Raw genomic sequence first — 21430 nt, forward strand, 5'->3', positions numbered from 1 at the left:
ACACAATATAAATGTAGCTTTTAAAGAATTTTTTATAAGCCGAATTATTACTTATTTCCATCGAGCATTCAAATTTGAATAGAGTCATAGGTAGATAACATTATGTCCGTTTTAAAGTTTTAATTGGTTACATGGGCAGGCGTGAACAAAGACAAACATGAGACGACAGGATTTCCCATCCTGTGAAATTTGAGCAAAATTTGAACGATGCAGTAAAATAATGAATTTAAATTGTTATTCAATTCAATTAAAAAAAAATCTATTAAGTTTATTCAGTAAATTTAAAAATAAATCAAAAACTAATAATTCTATTACTGGAATATCCATGTCATTCATCCTTTGAAAAAAAGTCTACTGAAATTGACTCGATGTTTACACTGTTCATCTAATACAATGTCTGTATGCATAATAATTATATTCTTACGAACGTTGATAATACTTTGAGAATGATTATTATATCATTACTATTTCTAATTATTATTCGTAACGATATTATAGAAATGCATATAATAAAGTTATACGAATAAGACTTACGCTTAGATGTAATAATGGGAAAGACAACGAAAAATAATTAAAAATTAAAATAACACAGAAATGTACAATGTCTGCTCCCTTTCTATTTGAAAAAGTGACTAATCAATGCATTTGTCTTTAATTAATTTCAAGGTTCCCCGGGGCTGTTCGATATTTTGTCTCCTTAACCATTTAATTTTTTACTACCAACTATAAAATAATATGGCAAATTAACTATAGTGTCAAAAAAGAGTCAAATTTGAGAATCTGGACCATATATTTACCTTTTAAATTAAATAAAACTACAATTAGTGTATCTTCCAAGTTTTAGTGTACTGTCTTATTGTTAAATGAGCTATTTGTCGCATAATAATTAATAAATGTTGTATGCACTGTAATTTCATTAAAAGAGCACAGCCCGTTTAATCAAAATAAATAATGAGGTGTATTTTTTTTTTTTTAATGGGTCACGGAGTATGCTAATCTGCTTACAGGCACGAGAAAAAAATATGTTAATCCTTTTCCGAAGGTGTCAGGTGGATTATGTTAAGTATAAATCTAAAAATCAAGCGAGGACTACAAGAGGTTTAAAAATGTGTTAATCATCGACACGCGTGCCTGAATAGGTACCTACATTTATTTCAATCAAACAATTAGTTAATGATGTCGTTCTTATGTCAACAACGTGAAATTGGTTTTCGTTTGTTTTTTGTGTTTTTAAATGTAATCTACATCATGAACAGGAGGAAGCTTAAATCGATTTTATAGTAAGTAATGGGGTTTCTTTTTCTCAGACATAAAATCTACCTGCTATTACTTTTTGAAGCAGTAATATAAAACGAAATAAGAATAAGATCCATGTACGTAATGTTCGACGCATTGGAAATCGGTAGCAGGTGATGGCATTCTAACTTTTCTAAACTTACAATATTTATGGTATTTCCACTAAAGTTTTCTAAAAACGAAAAATTGATTGCAAAGAAAAATATTTGTTAATATTATTTGATGATTAAATCAAATCCAGTAGACGTTTACCAAAAACCCATAACATGGATATAATGTAGGTATATTTTCGAAACGAAAAAAATATATTTTTAATTAACACGAATAATGCGTTGTTCTTACAAAACTATGAGTTGTGTAATAATCATAGAGACTTAACATTTTATTTTATTATCGTCGTTTGTATTATATATTTGTATTATTATCATGATAAATAAAAAATATTATGAGATGCATTGCAACGAACTCTCCAATGAACGCAGTGATGCACCTATTTTGCCTACCCATAACGCCAGATTACCAAATTTGCATTTTCGAAGAAATTGAAGAATAAATTAATATATCATAATAATGAGGTACTAGCAAGATAAACACTGCTCTGGTGGTTCTAACAACTAAAGCGAAATTCAAAAAGTTGTGGGCACAAGGTTAGTTTTCAAATTAAGTGTTTTATTATAATAATAGCTCTCCGATTTCAATTTATATTCGTATTGTTTAATGCTTAAAGTTAGAAGAGGTAAAGAAATGTGGTTGGAATATTACTTTGAAAATATTATTATTATAATATTGCTGTGGCCCACAGTAAAAACAATTTTTTCTGCAGCATTCAATAATGTTGAGATTTCAAAAATCGTTTGTACTTAATTTTGTATATTCATTAACCAATAAAATGTCAAATTTAATAATATTAATGATTGTTTTGATATTTTTTTAAAAAAAAGATATTTCACAAATCGATTAATTTTAAAAATTCAACAAATAATATAACAAGTAAGATGAAAATATTTGAAACGAGCACTAATTATAATGTGTTAGGTAATAAGATATAAGAAACATGCTATAAGAATGTTGTATAATGCACCGGGTCTAGCAATGTTTAAAGTCTTCATATGATATTTTAATATAATGCATGATTATTGCTTGGAAAGTTCTGTTTTTTTATTTTTCAGTAGTTTCAAGTAAATTGTGATGCATAATATATTTTATTAAAATGTATTCCCATTATGTAAATTGCGTAGGTAGTAATATATTTTAAACTACAGCAGAATATTTTTTGTCTGTTATAACGAATTGCAGTTACTGCTTATGTACGTACTTTACATTTTACATTAATTTGTAAAACCTGTTAAAATTTTTTTTTTATTAAGTGTTGTCTGTATATTTATTATTTTAATTGACTAAAAACATATTTTCTAAAAACGACAATTATGTTTGACCTTTTAGCCATTATTTTTTAAGCCCTTGCATGTATTTTAATTATTATAATTATTGTTATTTTACTTTCATATATTTATTTGATAAAATTAAAAGTTGCTATTAAAAAATTCCTTTTCATACTAATCATTAGAAGCGGCTAAGTGTCGATGGGTAGGCAGAAAAGTATAAGTATATAGAATTATTAAACAAATAATTGTTTGATAAAAATGTATAATACTATAAACTATAATCGTTGTATCGAAAACATTTAAGGTGACTTTTGAAATTAAAAACTGCCAGTTAAAAATTATTTCTGAGATCGTTCGTATATTTGTATACAATTTTGGCCGTTTAAAAGGACGTGAGTCTGAGCTGATTTATATTTTATGTTTTAAAATAAGAAGTAAAACATAATAATATTATAAAACGTTTATCTAAAATACTTTAATTATTTTTCGGCAATAGAAAACTAAATACAATATGTCTATGATATTATATACCAAAACTAGATAATAATAAATCAATAAATTGAGCTGCGGACGTATGGACTATCTATAATATGTATAATCCTTAGCGCCCCCCCCCGAGTGTGATATTATTATATTATTATTATACGCCGTGTGTGTTATTTGCAGGTAATTGTGGCCCCAGATACTGTGCAGGACTTTGGTTGTATTAATATTTAAAATTATTTCAACAAATCCTATTGCCACGTGCCGGCTGTACGAAACTACATTATAGGTAGGTACCGAAGACGGTGTTTTTTCCGCCTGAAAAATACAAATACAAATTAGTCGATAGTGAAATAATAATATTATTAAGTTACACGGCCATCGAATGCACACAGTAAACCACTCAAAAGAAAAAACAACTTTTTTTACCACGTACAGCGATTTGCGGAACATACCTATAACGTCGATAACGAATACGAATTTTATAAGGATCAAAAAATGCATTTGTGTGTGTACGATATTCTGAATATTAATAATATGGTGCTTTGTACTTGAACAATTATTGTGTTTTTAGATACGGTTGAAAACAAAGCATAATTATATTATTTAAGTTCTTGGCACGTATTTGACAAATCGATAAAAAATGTTTTTAAAAAATCCAAATCACTGAGTTTTATCTTACATTTGTACACAAAGATGAACGCATTATAAGCATATAGTTGAAATGTTAATTTTTTTAAAAGGTTTTTGTTTACTATAATATTATTATAATTATCTAATGCAATTATTAATCAATTTTACGATTTAAGTGACCATACTATTTGAGTAACGTAGCATTTTCCGCTGGATTTGAAAAATGTATTATAAGTTGAGTTACTTTAAGCCATGTGTAAATATGTATCTACTTCTCAGTTAAAATTTAATCTTAATTAAATATCTTTTTTTTTGTTTAATCACGCTGTTTACACTACAGGTATCATAAATACGATGATTTTAAGTAAAAATAAGCTGACAAATTTAATAAAATATTATATTTAATAATATAGTAGACACAAACGTAATATCTGTGTATTATTATTATTATTCCCTAACTATTGTGTAAGTACATAACGATGACTCATGAATCGGATGAATGTTACAATAGTTGACTATATTATTTAAAACATTTGAAAGTCGCCCAATCACTACATATGACTCGGGTGGTAATAAAAATAAAAAATAAATATTAACTTAATAATAATAATAATGTATTCTTTATTGACTTACAAGCTTTTAGAGTTAATTATATTATTTGTTAATGTTGACTTGGCTTAACTAACGCAAGCTCATTTGTTTAATTCACTTGTTCGCCTTTGTTTATTCGCATATAACTTATATACAGTTTATAAATTATATAAATATTGCACACGCTCGACGATATATTGTATTATATATGTTGTTGTTGTGCACTTACTTGTTTAGCTCTCTTCGGGTTTAATTTTTCAGTGTCGACCTTCAATTGTATTATTACCTATAACACTACATCGGCTTGAGCGAGCACAGATAGTACCATGTTACATCTGATTATTACAACTGTGCGCACACTTTCTAAACTATATTTTGTATTATAGTTTTGGAAAACGTTCTCCCCTTGCCGTCGACGGTACACCACGCACGGTATACGTGGTATACTCGACGTACGTATTGTATTACAGCTATATAGGTACAGTCAAAGGGAATAATATCTCGGAGCTTAGACCAGTGTATAGAAATCCCGCGCTCCGCTCATATTCGTGCTGCGTTCACAAATTATTTCACCCTCTGTTTACACTTATCATTTGCGAGGGGTGGGGTACCCGGTGGCGGGGAGCGCTTCGCTCAATAGTTAAAGAGCTTTTAAATGGGTAACCTTTTGGTGGCTTCCCTCACGCTATGTATACGCTTCTCTTACGTCAATCAATAGTTTTTTTTTCTCTCCCCCTTCCCAGTTTTGTTAATTTGAAATTAAAAATGTATTAAAACGCTCACAAGACGTATGCATCATAAAAAAATAATTAGTAGGTAAATATAAATGTAAAAAGTAGACGGTACGTGAAATGTACGAGTATTCCTGCTATTTTATATTATATACCTAATGCAATGTACGGATATACTATTTACACACACATTATGTATAAACTCATAATAGATTGTTGTTCAAATATTGGGTTACGATAACTGTGGAGATGACATTAGTCATGAAGTATTCTTATGTAACGATATTTATAGAATGTGTAGAAAAACATAGGTAACTCAAGTATTTATGTACTTATATGTTTGGGTATATGTACCGAGTATTATCCCAAGTAAATAACAATTTATTTCGAAAATCTAGCTACCTCGTGTTATTTTGCAGATGCACGTGTGTTACGGAACTATAAGTGCTGGGACGTTTAGAAAACAAATAAATGCTAAACGAAATAAATCATATTTTTTTTAGATTTCAAGTGGAGCGAGGACTGTTTGGTTGTACAATCAAGTGAGTATTTTTTTGTCCATCATCTTGTTTTGAAGAAGAAAATTTACTTCAATCTTCAACATTTGGGTATATTATGGTTTCTAGTAGCAAATTTGATCTAGTTGGTAATTTGTGTCAGAAAGAGGTCAAAAACTATTAGAAATTCACACTATTTTTATTAATGATTGAGAAAAACTAACAAAAACTTTGGAAAAATGGGAATATTTGCAACACCAGTTTTTGACAAAATCGATTTTGTTTTTTCATTGTAATATTCAAAAAAGAATGACTTTAGTGACCTGAAACTTTCACCAAATATTTAAACTATTCTGGAAATTATCAAAAATAATAATCTTCAAAATATGTTAGATATTTTTGAGCTGTTCATAATATATATATATACATTTGACATTTTCCACTTTTTTCAAAATTTTTTTTTTATCGATTATACAACCATTTATTAAATATAATATGCAAAATAATAAACAATTGATTTATCCACCTTCTATATTCTATAAGGAAAGTTTGGGCTATTGAAGGCCGAAAAATATTTACCTGTACACTACAAATACAAAATACAATTTATTAATATATTATACGAACTCAATGAGGAGACAATTTCGTTCTTATTATTACATTTCAGATAAATACATTTTGCTTCTTAAAATTATTATTCAGTCAATTCCCGAGATCTTAGGCTGACTTATTTGGGTCCCAAATAATCCAGCATTTCTGGCATATATATCCATTTTTGTATAATTTACCTTAAGATCATACTTTTCATTCTCGAGTCTTATTAAAAAATATTATAAAGGAAAAGGATCTAAACATGAGTTTTTTTTAATATAAAAGATATACCATATTTTTATACAGTCAATTAAAGGTCGTGTACCCATTTTTTTATAATTTTCTGTTGTAGAACTGATCCGATCTATCATATAAAGGCGAATACGAATAACTTTATTCTGTGAAGTTCTAAGAGGTATAAGTGTATTTTTAGTATCACCACCCCATATAGGACTATTATTATACTGATATAGTGACGAATACACAATTTTCATATTATCCTTGAAAAAAGTTTTATTCAAATTATACAATTTATGAATTAATGTCCTTAGTGTATTTTGACACATGATACATGACAATTACATCTCATATTAGTATACTACACAGTCCAACATAAAACCTAAATATTTTACTTTCGTTACTTATAGTTTAAAAATAATTTATACTATCTGAATTATTATAATCATTACAGGATATTATTTTTTTATTATCCTCGAGTATAGTTATATGTATGAAATGCAATATACTGTTTTTTCATAATCAATCGTTGTTGTTTTTTAACTAAGTGTTTGTATGAATCTATTTAATTCAGAACCTTCTCTACTATACACTAAACCCAATGTATTGTCAGAAGATATTAAACATGTATCTTCTGCATATCATCAGCATATATAACCATCAATTTCCATATTACATAAACTGTTAATTATATACATACATAATAAACAATATAGGACCAAGGACCTGAGGTACACTAAAATGTATATTACATTCATTGATTTTATATAGACATTTATTGAGACATATTTTGCACCATTTTTAAATTATTTTTAAAACTTTCATTGAACATTTCAAAGCCGGAATAAGAATTAAATAGTTTCTTATGATCGACATTACCTACCGAAAACATTTGCAAAGCCTTAATAAAACTTCGATATTAAAGGCATCAATCCACTCATTTTAATCAATACCACTTAAACTACAGAAATATATTCACATCATATTCTAATGGGTTTGGAATATATTATAATATAAGTAATAGGTATGGTATGTTTTCGGCTAAAATACTAAGAAAATACTAAAACAACATAAACTATCTTTAGAAATAGTCGCTAATTGCTGATCCACCCGTCTCCTTTGATAATTACTAAGATCCCTATAACCCACCCACTCACCCTCACACGTATGCGTCGCTGACACCTAATCCGGCCTAAATGGTATACTAAATGGGTGTTTATAGATAACCGTAATGTTATACTATGCATCTAAACGAATCACAATATCATAATACGGTCGGTTGGGTACATTAATGGCGTTTTCGACGACTACAAAAACCGTAAAATAATAATTATTATTATATTATTGTGTTGGTACGCGCGAGACGCAAACATCATAACATCCTTTTGTAAACCTATAGGTATACGACGGCTGCGTATATTTTATAATATAGACATTTCGTTCACAATGGATTTTCTCTTAAAATCAATTCACCAGCTCAGAAAAACGACATAAAAAATATATATATACATATATAAAAACACCATAATATTGTATACAAGCATAGCGGCGAGTGGCGCACCACTGAACACATATTGACATTGACGGGGTTGACAGCGCAGTAAATTCTTTACACGCGCCGCCCGATACGATTTAAGCGTCTTATCGTGTTCGAATTAAATAACCAAGTTATCTATTATTTGAACTCGATTAGCCGCGCGACTGAGATGGAGGGATTGTATTCCACTATACATTATGGGGATACACCACTCACAATGAAATCGGGGGTATTGATTAATTTCGTGTCAGAGACGAACTCACTGCGGTCCTACACAGACATTGCGACTCCGCCGACAGGGTGCTGGTTTTCTTTCACCGACATCACATAATATATAAAAACATGTACAATGGTTTTATATGAGGGTGATAACAATGGTTTTAACTAAATAACTGCATTTGTAACCGACCGTCTAAATTTAAGCGATTCTATGTGCTACGAATCGATTTTTCGTTTGTATTCGCGGCTCCTTGATAGAAACAAAACTAAATCTTTTCAAATTATGTACTTTATAACCGTAAAACTACCTGAGACTTTATTTAAAAAGAAATTTTTGATTTGAGTTATTTATTTCATAACAAGAATATAACAGTAAATGTGAACATTTTATGGCTCTTTTTTTATTTTTACTGTACACATTTATTAAAAGGTGATTTTTCATAAAACAGTTATTTAGTAAGTACCTGGTATATCTTCCCTATTTTTTTTTAATCAAATTAAACACTAACATCAATAATAATAATTATTATGTAATCCAGAATCCTGTTTACTAAGTGTGCCTATGAATGGATCTACCCAATCAAATTTTAACTTGATATTAAGTAGGTACCTACTATGCAAGTGATAGTTTAATATAAAAGCTAACATGGAAAATTAGCAAGGCAATATTACAACTTAATTTAATTAGTTAACAGCTTCATTTTATGCGAGTTTAATGAACTTGAAATAACTTTCCATGCTATAGTTTCAATAAAATCATTAAGACGGAAGGACTATATTTTTATTTTTGATAACAAAATAATATTTAATTTATCTTTAACCAATAATGATATGATTATTATTTATTACATAGATATTGATACCTAATATCTATATTTACAGGTTTTACTGTATATAATTCATAACTATCCTACGAACATGTTTAACATAATATATATTATACCTATTTGTTAGTTAATTGTCAAAGTCCAATACCGACTAAAAGCCCTAATTCAATTTCTTTATTCCTGGTGTTATACTTGGGAGAATTCTAATAAATTTGTTTATAAAATAAAATAAATTACACTGAAAAAAACAGCAAGTGCACGATAAAAATTCATGTTTGCATAAAATTATTATACATGAATGTTTTCGAGTATAATTAATAAGTTTGTTCAGAGTTTAATGACAGTATTATATTCACATTATTAATGAAAATGGACAATCGGTCTTGTAAGCCTTAAGAAATTAAATATGCGCCCGTATAGATGGTGAAATACAAACTTATATATAAGTTTAGTAATATCTACAGCGTACATTAATGTTAGATATAAAATAGTCTTAAAACAATCCAACATTCTCTATAATGTAACTACGCAGCTATTATATAAATATTCTAAAAATATATATAATATTTTGTTTAAATTGTAAAAGTGTACTGTGTAACAGTGTTGTATACGACTACGTTTGAAATAAATCATCAACCGAAATCAATGTAAATGTTTATGTAATTATTATTTTTTTAATATTTTTACGCTTCCCCGAGATTATGTCCGAAATGAATAAAATTGCCAACGAACGGAAGTATCCGAATTTTTTGAATTTCCGAAAGTATTACAGAGCAATTATTTAGCAGATAACCGATATACCTATGTTAATTTCACTAAGAAGCACACCAAGATCAAGTCGTTAAAAATTTTTAGAAAATCAAAATAAAATTATGATCATTGTAACATATTATTATTATTAAACGCATAAGAATGATAATGATATTTCCCGGTATTATCTGAGATTGATTCCATCCAGGTATAAATAAATTCTGACTTATATGAAAAATTACGGCGGTGTTGAATAAAACAAATTTTGTTGTTTATTTTGCCAACTCGTTTTTAATTCCCGTATTTTGAGCGTATTTACTTCCTGAGATGGTCCACTTTGATGCAGTGGATACTGAGGACGCATCGATTGATTAATTTAAAAATTATGTTTATTCCAATAATTGATTTGTGTTATTATTTATTACATTTAAACATTAAAGTATATTATTATTTGTTGAGCAGTGTTTAAAATCTATGAAAATTAATTAATTTTGATATTAAAAATATAAAACAGCAGTAGGTAGAGTTTTTTAAATGTATTCTTTAACAAATTTGGTTGCGTAATTGTGGTTTAATTGTTTAATTATTTAAGAATTTTGTTAAATTTGAATGAAATGATAAATCAGTGGAATAAAAAAACGAACTAGGATGGAACTAGGTTAAATACATGATTGATCAGATTCATCATTTCAAAACTATTGAGACAATAAAGAAATTACTTCTTAAACATACCAAATAGATTTGAATTTCAATAGGACAATTTCGGAATATACTAAAAACGTTTAATCTCTATTAGAATTTAGAGCATTTATTCAGCTTACCGAAAAAGTGTGTTAGCAGAAAGACAAAATTTAATCTTCAAACCAATAAAGTCCGTAAAAACATGATTACCGGAGTAATCCGAAAAAACATAGTTTAATTATGGCCGATTTTAAAAAAATATTTGTTTGTATTTATAACCAAAAATGCGAAAAATTTAACTCGACCTAAGTACAATTTGAACAAATATTTAGTTTGCTTCTTTTATTTCGTGGTCTTTTTAAAGGATATAAAACCTTTATAAATCTCCTTGTGTACACAGGTATATTATATATATTGTGTATATAAAAAAACGATGTGTATCAAAAGACCGATAATGATTTCTGAGATACGTTTTATTTTTATCTTGTTATTTTTAGATACCTATTATTTTATGCCATTCATACCTATATACATTTAAATTTTCTACATAAATAAATGTATAAAAGAAAACACAAAAGTTCCATAGCGTCAATACATTGAATTATACTTTATTGCAGTATATTGTAATTTCCATGTAATAACCACGATATAATTGAATGGAGCTTCCTACGAAAATCGCCTTCTTAATAATATTATTGTATTGGTATAATTAAAACACATTGGTATAAAGCTGTAAAGTACCTATATTATATTTTTTCAACATTTTCGAGCAGTGGGAGCAATAGGATCTATTATAGTACATTAAAATTACTAAACATTTAAACGTATTTTTAAAACTACGATGTAATTAAATAATATTATTACTTATCAAAATGCATAAATGTTTCTCAGTACTCAAGATAAAGGTATTAGGTATCATTTTAATTTTAAACATTTTCGGTTTCAATATTTTAACAATATAGGTACTGAATATGAGAATACGTAGAATAAGTAGTACGCGTATAATTATTTCAAGTACAATATAAAATGATAACAGATCAAATGATTTGATAATGAATATAAGTTTTCTCTACTGTCTATGTAGTGTGTAATTATTCATGTTTTTTGCCATATAAATTATTAGATAGTTATAGTTAAGTACTAAAATCGTAATAATTCAAAATATTAATTTTGCCAATTTAATATTGTACTCGCACGTGTAGACACTAGACACACTAAGGTTATATTTAGTTGGGTATACACTGTCAACTTTAGACTTACTCAACTTAACTAACAATAACTAAACAAAACCTAAGGCTAGATTTTACATTGAGTCTTGACGAATAAATCTGAAATTTCGAGGTTTTGATCGTATATTTAAAAGATTATTATTATTACATTACTATACAGGTGATTACGTGAGGGGGGGGGAATGCTGGATTATTTTAACATAAGTTTTGGACTTACTGAGGTTCAAGAGTTATGAAGAATTGTTAAAATAATGCATATTTAATTAATAAAACTGAATAAACTAACTTAATTGAATGTGTTAATTATTTTTCGTAATTTAATTATGATGAAATCAAAAAGTAATAATCATATTGGCTTGGGAATTATTATTCTAGAGGTTTATTGTAACATTTTGTAAATTATTAAACGTTCAAATTGTTTAAAGAAGCAAAACATATTTTAGCCTCTCTTTAAGAATGTATAAGGGGTATTCAAATCGACCTACCACTTTAATGAAATTACTATCACAGTGACTTCTCTACAAGTACAGGCCCTCCAGGCTTTATAAACAAATAAAATGAAATGAAAAATAAATTCGAGAATTTAAAACATTCCATATTATGGGATATTACAACCACAATAATCATAATTTCGTATACCATAATGTCTGCACATTGAAGTAGTAAGCATTTGAGCTAAATGTTTCTATCCAAAATGTGAGGCTAAATGTACTGTAATATTTAATGACTATAAAAAATTATCTTCTTGTAGTTTACTTGTATTAACATTTATAACACCAGCGTTATGCTAAATTACTAGTTGAAATTATTCTGAGTAATCCAGCGACCGGGTTATAACATTATATTTTAGCTTACAATATGATCAAAAATATGGTGGAAACAAACAATAAGTTAGAATTTTTATTATTTTTAATTTAATTGTTCACGATTTGAGTTTAGTTCGGCGCAGAACTTTCAGTTCATATTTTAAAGATCATTCAAAACCCATATGATTTTATTCCCAATTGTACGCATTGTTTGAATCCTATACTATAGAGCTGTAGGTTGTCAATACGAAACTCTTTCAAATCTAATATATTATACTGGCGTTTTACTATCTTACATTATAACTCGTTTACAGAATGATTGAAAGTAAAGATAAATTCAAAGTTACCAATCCTTTGATCTTCATTGGGATATATATCATGGCGATTTTCTTTTGGGTTGTCCTTACCTCATCCGTGATCCATTTCAATAATTTATTTCAACGGTTTTCTATTTTTGTAGGCTTGACAGTAATTTGTATTCAAAAACAAAATACGGTTAGCGAGATTAATAGATACCTACAACAGCACTAAGTCTTTCTCGTCGGAGCAGGTTTATTCGGGTAGTTGGATAGGAAATGGGAACTACCCTTATCATGCCTTGGGTTTCTACTCGCAGTGTTTTGACCGTACTGATGAATGACATATGTCCAACTGTCCGAGGCTGGGTTGTAAATACAATAAGTAATAGGTTAGCGTAGAATTGCTTCCGTTTACTGTCGGTAGAATTTAAACAGTAATCCTATTATACTGTGCTGAAATTCGTTTCATTTACTTTCCACATACAACTTATAACCAACTCAACTATCTTCTAGCCCCCCCCCCCCCCCCCACAAGATAGGTCATCAATATTTTTTGGCAGGAGGCCACTTTTTATCTTACTCACAACTAAGTAAATCTAGAAATGGCTGCACAAAATAATACAAAATAAATATCAAATATAATGCGTAAACCGTATACCACATACGAAAATATTGTTAACGTTGTTATAATTGTATAATTTATTATGATCGTACTAGCTAGATTGAACTGAATATTGTAAAAAAACTTTTAATGCAACGCGTGCACTCAGCCCGAACCAACCCATTCGGGATCTGTACTAGAACTGATGGACCGAGGTGCTGTCCGGAACGGATATTTTATGTTATACGTGCCTTTGAACTACATTTTTGGAACGTAACGTACTTGAAGGTATAATTTAACATTTTTCTCGGGGGACTAATTTAATAAGTAAACAATGAACCACATATGGGTCATTGGACAGTCAATGTGTCCTTAACCTAGTAAACCTTGGTAGTAAACCTTGACAATTTGAGCATCGGTAAGGTTTTATTAATATATGTACAAGACACGTACACGTCTATTTACTTTATTCGTTTAGTACAAATGATAAATCTCCGATCAAAGCTGTTTTCATAAATTATGCTAGGTGTAGTATTTAGCTTGTGCATTTAATAATACCATCGTAGTATTTACCTACCCAACGCTTTTGTAAATGTTTGAATAAAATCTACTTAATTTAACAAAAATATTGGCCAAAGATTAAGTTTAACGTGAATGAAATAACTAATCGAATATTATTAGTTTGATTCACAAGTCCTTAAATATTTAAACGTGTTAATTAAAAACTTATAAGCTAAAATAATATCTTTTCAACTTATCGTTGAAATAAATACACGCGGTTGTATTGAAAAAATTATAATGAATTGAAATGATGTTTTAATTCTTTTTTAATTCTTTTAAGTCCATCTCATAACAAATTCAATTAAGAAATAGGTACTTTTAAAACACTTACTAAGTTTTCAATTAAAAATTAATTCAAGTAATTTACTATATATTCAGTATGCAATACTTAAAAATGGCGAGTACAAGAGTACCTACCTAACCTGTATTGTGTTTCAACTTTCAGTACCTACATATTTTAATTAATTTTATACCTACATTAAATATCACATTTCTACTTTAATTATTTTAGTTACCTACCAAAGATATAGTAAGTGCATTGTATGTATGAAGGTATATTACTAAATAATAAAATAGAATGTAATGCATATTTTTGTTTGGTATAATTTAATGCGTTGTGGTTTCTATATTTTTCTTTCAAATATATTTTAACGCGGAGGTTATAGAGGTTATTTTCACGGTTTTATTGAACTTTAAGCCTTAGAATTAATGACAATCGATTACTTGCCTGCAAACATGTGTCAAAGCCACTAAAGAGTCAATGGGACAAAAATGCCAAAGCTTACTTCCTCTCCCTATGAAATCTCTAAACTTTGTAACAATATATACATTGGTAGAGTATGACAATAGGTATTTTCACTCTTGTAGGATTTGTTGATGGTGTATTGTAGAGAATGAAAAAAATGTTTTACGTAAAATACCACTACCTATGTATAATATATATTTATATGTACAGCACGATATCGATCGTTTGCGTAATCTACAGCGAGCTTACTTTGTACAATAAACAAACGTGGTCACTTAATGAGGACGGAAAAGGCGTTTTCGTGATGCATTTTTATCGCATGGAAATTTATTCAAACAAGCCAGCAGGAACATACAATTTGGAAACGAGCAAAAGAGAAGTTCGATAAATGTATAATGCAGTAGTAATGAGTACGTATAAAATAACTGAGATTCCTTTGCACTATATGGGTACGTTGAAGCGCTCAAACGCGTAATATATTTTATACCCACGTACCTATATATAACAACACATATTTGTATAAGATAAAAGTAATTTACAATCAGAGCGGGTATTAATTGCAGTTAAATATAGGTATTTGAATTTCGTTACAATGTCCACAATGGCTCAAGTATTTATTTTACAAAGCACATATTGTTATAATAATTTCCAAACACGTAGGTATTAACCTTTGTGTGATTTAGATCTACCTACACAAATAGGTTTAGATAATTGTAATCAAAAATTATTTATGCAATAAAAAAAAAATTAAACATAACAATTAGAGGCATATACAACATACTGCGAGTTCTACTTATTTGTCTTTTATATGCGTTATGACTTATGACATATTATTATATTATGAGATTTGGGAAAAAAGTTTTAAATCTATAAATCAATGTATGTATATTGTATATTGTACACATTATTTTATTTTCGCTAAGCTTCATCCGTCATAATTTATTGTTTTTACACGTTTTACGAAGTACCACTAAATATATTTTTAATATTATTCATATATTTTTATGACATTATTTTGATAGTAATTTTTTTGTACACTTCGTGAGAAGTATAATTAAATTATTTAAATTGATCGGTTTCAATAAATTGCTGTCAAATACAAAAAAAAACTAATGCCGAACATTTTTCAGAAAACTCTCCTTAAACGTTTTATATGTAGGTATTGTTTACATTTTTTGTGATATAATTATATTTTAATAAAATCACAACTCAAAACAATCTCTCTTTAAATATGTTTTTGTAACTGTAAACAAGTTTTTATAATACTTAACCAAGTATAAACCTTAACTATATAGTCAAACTATAAATATAAAATATTGAAAAATGTTTCCCAAAAGAAAAAAAACATCATTATAAAACCAATACATTTTAAGAATATAAAATCATATGAAAATAAATTAAATTTATAATTAAATACAAATTAAACAGTTTAAGCACAGTAAGTGGTTACATAAAAAAAAAATTAGGTACATTACATTTTACCAACTCAAATTTAAGGAAGATAAAAATAAAGTAATTTGTTAAGATGTTTTTTTTCAATGTTCTTATTTATATTAACAGCCACAGGTCACATGCAAATTAAATGTCCTTTAGGTACTGAGTAGTGAATTATATATAAGACGTAGTCTCTACTTTGAAGTTTGGACACAATTTATACGATTTATGTTCAACAAACTGAAGTACTTATGATTGCAAGTTGCGACAATAACTGAAATGGACATTTTTATTCCCTACATAATATCATTAAATATTAACTATTAATAGTACACATTATATAGGTACCTAATTTATAGTTTGAATAAGTTTCTCCTAAGCCTAGGCCTATTAAGATACTTTTAACGAATTCAAATAAAGTTTAAAAATTTTAGTGTGTTCCCAAGGGCCACGATGCCGAGGGTATTTTTAATAATAATAAAAAGATTTTTGTTGTTTTTATACATATTTCTGCATTATGTAAACGAGTGAAACGAATTAGAGAATAAATTTGTCTTGAGTAATAGATATGTTTACTAAAATCTCCAATGTACACAATATATTTTCAAAACATATAACAAGAAATATATTTATGTTTTTTTTTACGGTTTTAGTTTAAAAAGCAATTTCTGAACTTTCGGTAATCGAATTTTGTTAAAAAGTTCGTCAACATAATTTATATCTATTACCTACGATATTATTTTAAAATTACACAGCCAACTTTGCCTTTTATCACATTTCCAAAAAACACTAGGTACAAACACCTTTTTGCAAGATTACTTGAATTTCATTTGAAAGAATCCAATTAAAATGTTCTTGAATATACACTGTGTTTAATCTTTATTTATTATTATTTATTATTTAAAAATACGCCTCAACGACCAGGGTTATTGGCGTTTCTGAAGTGTTTAATCTTTTAATACTTGATGATTTTTACCTTTAAATATTTATTTATATTTATAAGTTTATTATTATAAGATATCTTATATTTATAGATATATCTACAAAATATTCGGAGTTATATTACAATGAGAGAAAAAAAATATTTCTTAAAATAAATGTATGTAAGTAGAATGAAATTACTCAGTTTTAAAATTAAATATGTCATACACAGTTTTGTTAAATATAAAGCCTTCATTGCGTGACATAACACAACATTATTGAATTATTCAAAGTTAAAAATGTAATAATTCTCTTGTAAATGAATAACACGTCTATTTGTGTAACGATACATTTTTTAATATAGTCTGCTTGATGCTTGAATAATATTCGTATATTGTTTATATTTAAATATAAATATTTATTATACATACATCTGTGATGACTAAGTAATATTTTATTGTATCATTAGTTAAAACTAATAATAGTTATATTTATAAGCAAACATACCAAAAACTATTACTACCTAATAATATAAGTTTTAAAGTTAAGGTAAATACTAGTTATGCAGTCCACGTATATTTTTTTTTAGTTCACACTGCTGTAATAATAAACAATTTGAATAAAGAAAACGATTATTTTGACTCATTAAAAATGTAGAATATTATAAAAATGAAATAAGTTATTTTTTTTTTAAGGTTTTTATACTAAAAAATGTACAATTTTGATGTCACAGACTTATTGGGTTTAATATATCACAAGAAAAACGGTTTAAAGTGAATGTATGTAAATTATAAACAGTTAATCTTAAGTCCACTAAAACGATGTACGTTTTTGTTGTACCATGTGATTCGTATATAGAAAGTACCAACATGACAATAATGATATATATTTTATGATAAATGAAGATGGTTCAAATTTGAGTTGGAAAAAACATAATACAGTTATATAGTTCACCATCAAATTTGCACATTAAATTTATTGTAAAAATAAAATTCAAACTTTTCAAAATAATTAATGGTCGAATTGTGGTCCGCTCCCTTATTCAATGGATGAATGACATCTCTTCATTCGCATATTTCATCTCTCTGCTTAATTTTCCTTAAGAATTCCATCCCCCTAGTAATCAATTTTGTACACCGATAATTCATCTTAGAATCATGCTTTGTTTTTTACTCCGCGTAAAATAATTTAAAGTAATTTTTTGGCGGACATTATTGTTGATAATGCGAAGTGCAAATAATGTTGAGTCATTTTTTTAATTTTCTTTAAGCGAAACATGAAATATTTTGATAATATGTACAAATCATTCTTTGAAAACTTGTACTAAGCCACTTTGGTCAAAAAACATAACGTACCGCGTACAATAATAAGATAACGGTTTTTATAGTATAGTATACGGAGCGTGTTAAGAAGTTAAAGTTAGGAAAAAAAAAGTGCCTAAAAAGATAGGTATTTCAACTCTTTAACTTATTGAGTTACCTTTTTCTATTAATTCTATTTATGGTTAATATACTAACTTGTACAAATTAACATCGAATCAAATCTCGGTAAGTTCAATGTACATAGGTAACTGAAACTAATTCGTTGTTACTTCAATCACACATTTTTCGTACCGCTTTCTACTGTGCGTTAAGTTAAACCAGGTGAATAAAATCGTAACAAGAACTATTTAACTTAACAAAATATTTCAAAAAAATCCCCTAGATGGATATTGTTTAACTTGTTTGATTTAAGCTTAACAATCAACTCGACCTGAGTGGCTGAGTCGTATTGAACATCTATACTAACTGTTTGAATTCGTGTATTTATAAGCGCTATATACGTTAATAATACAAATAATTACATGTAATTTGTGTGAATAACATAAATAACACAATATTATTATCATCTATCACGGCTGACTTGTGGCTATAGATAATAGATTATTTAAATAAAGTGGAGAAGACGAAAGCTGCCTCCTAGTCCAAATTCTGTCGCGCTTTCGCTACTATACGTTTATACACCCCAATTGCAATTTGCAGCAACACTCGTTCAAACCCATCAGAGACCTATAACCCGACCTAATCCTCCTCGTCAACTTGTCTTACCTGTTTGTCCTTTGCCCAGAGTCTTCTCCAACCTGTACGGTCCGACGTACTGCTGGACGTCCACGGTCGATGAGTACACGAACTGTTCTTGGTGCATGGTTCTCGCGACGGTGTGCTTTTTGAATGTTTTCAGTGCGACAATAACGGTCGTCGTGGCTGCGGGATCGAGCTGATCAGTGACCGGTGAGTGCCGTCGCCGCCGATGGGACTCGGACGAGAAGCCACATTCGGAGAAGCATCTCGGGCACGGCGACGGCGGCGGTTGCGTCGTCGGCGGTGTGCTTCGGCGAAGTCCGTGCACATCGGACGGGAAAGATTGGCGAAACCGATACGGGTTGAAAAATTACGGTTTTCCTCGGTCCAGTTGTAGTGTGATGGTGCCGGCAAGGGTCGTCACTCGTCGAACGGAGGTCTGGCGAACGGTGGAAAATAAATCATGAAATCTTCGCCGACGATATCAATAACGACGACAACGACAACGAATAATAATAATAATAATAATAATAATAATAATAATTGATAAATTATTATAAACACGACGAGACAATATCGTTATTACAGCGATCGCGGAAAACGCGTGTGCGAGTACGACGCTGATCCGACGACGACTGCTGACGACCGTCCCTTGCGCGATGCAATACACATGGTGCGCGTGCCGAACGTTTTGCCTAACTGCTTTGGTATTGCGTTTTAAACCCGGGGAGGGACACCACGGTATACACAGCACGTAAGCCGCCTCGAATACATCTGCAACGGGCGGCGCGGCCGGCTATCGATAGCGCGCACGGGAAAATTATTGACGGACCGCGCGCCACTAGCGTGCGCACGCGATAACGTTATTATTATTATTATTATATTATTATTGTGATTATTATTGTTTTCGGTAGGTCTCATTATCTGTACGATGTTACCATTGGCGTATTAATAATATAATATATCGTTATAAGGTATACGTCGTCGCGTTACGCGGTCGACGACCCACCGCTGTCGCCGAAAAACCCCGAATACCGTTTTTTATTTTTACTTCCCCGCGATCATGTCGTTTTTAGTATCGCTTAGCGTATATTATTCATCGCTAGACGATCTTTCCGCGCCACACCCGCGATTTTTACGATTTTCATTACATTATTATTGTATTAGATACCCTCGTGGTGTACCTATACGCCCCGAGAACTGATCGTCGGCAGCGATAATTTAGTAAACATTATATATTGTACTAACTTGCCCATACCGTCTCCCGCGCGATCGACAAAAATACGACCGTACAACATAAAACGATGATCGATACAGATGCAATCGATTTGGATTGCCTGTTCCATGTGAATATCCTATTTGTAAACGATCGCTAGCTCATGATAACAATTTAACTACACAATGTGTGTGTACGACGGGTAGGTAAATAATAATATATTATAAGCATGCGGTGATACGTGCTCGGGTGATTTATTAATTTTATATTTTATTGGGAGCTGCGGCGAGAATTTTTGGAATTTTCGGAATCCACTGAGCGTGGCTACGGGGTGCCGCGGAGACCGGAAAACCTCGAAACCGAGTCGGACACGCGTCCCTTTGTAATATATACAGGGAGGGGCGAGCACGCAGGAACTCGTCGCGGGTCCGTGAACACACGGAAATGAGTGGAAAAATTATTATAAGCAAAAATTCGCTGCCTACTATAAGGCAAAAAATAGAAAAACCAAAACAATACGACGACCATCAACCCTCGGGAAAATATTATATTTTCTTTATCGATCGTGCGGCAATTGCCATCATTCGCTCGGCGTATATCGATTGTAATAGAATATTACTATAATGATAAAGGTGGATGCACCTATACAATATTATATGCATCATCGTTACGACTTGTTTTTGTTTTTCGTCATTCAGGTTTTAAATTTTCCAACCCCATCCCACCTCCGCCCGCCCTCGCCACCACCATGCGAACCCCGCATAAACCCGCACGTATTCCGCGGTCGCCGATTGCACCCCCTCCTCACCTCACACACTCACACACACGCGCGCGCCCACGAACTGCCCTGACAACCGCGTAAAGGTAAGCTACCCCATCGTGTGCGAGTAACGCACGTCGGGTCGCGGTATATGTGCAGTACACGCACATACGCACGCAAGCAGGCCGGAAAGTTAGGGGTGCGGTGGGGGCGAGAAAAAAACGCACCGCGTCGGGCGTGTGACGCGTGTGCGTGTGTGCGTGAATATACACACAATCGCGAAAAACGGTATACGAAAACCCGCGGCAAGTATCGATTCGAGAAAACAACGCGATGTTTG

At 30.0% G+C, this 21430-nt stretch overlaps 1 protein-coding gene across 3 annotated transcripts in view; it reads right to left on the reverse strand.

The window, feature by feature from the left end:
- LOC111035897 (serine/threonine-protein kinase BRSK2) overlaps nt 1-19835 on the reverse strand; it is a 106353-nt gene extending 86518 nt beyond the window's left edge. For 2 of the 3 annotated variants that reach the window (XM_022317718.1, XM_022317720.1), the window contains exon 1: nt 19142-19834. In XM_022317718.1, the coding sequence (XP_022173410.1) occupies nt 19142-19238 (97 nt within the window). In that variant the 5' untranslated portion in view covers nt 19239-19834. Of the gene's footprint in view, nt 1-19141 lie in introns of all 3 variants that reach the window. The other variant, XM_022317719.1, reaches the window with a different exon arrangement.
- Nucleotides 19836-21430: the final 1595 nt, after the last annotated feature.

The sequence above is a fragment of the Myzus persicae genome, unplaced genomic scaffold (assembly GCF_001856785.1).
Source record: "Myzus persicae strain clone G006 unplaced genomic scaffold, MPER_G0061.0, whole genome shotgun sequence".
Classification (NCBI taxonomy): Eukaryota; Metazoa; Arthropoda; class Insecta; order Hemiptera; family Aphididae; genus Myzus; species Myzus persicae.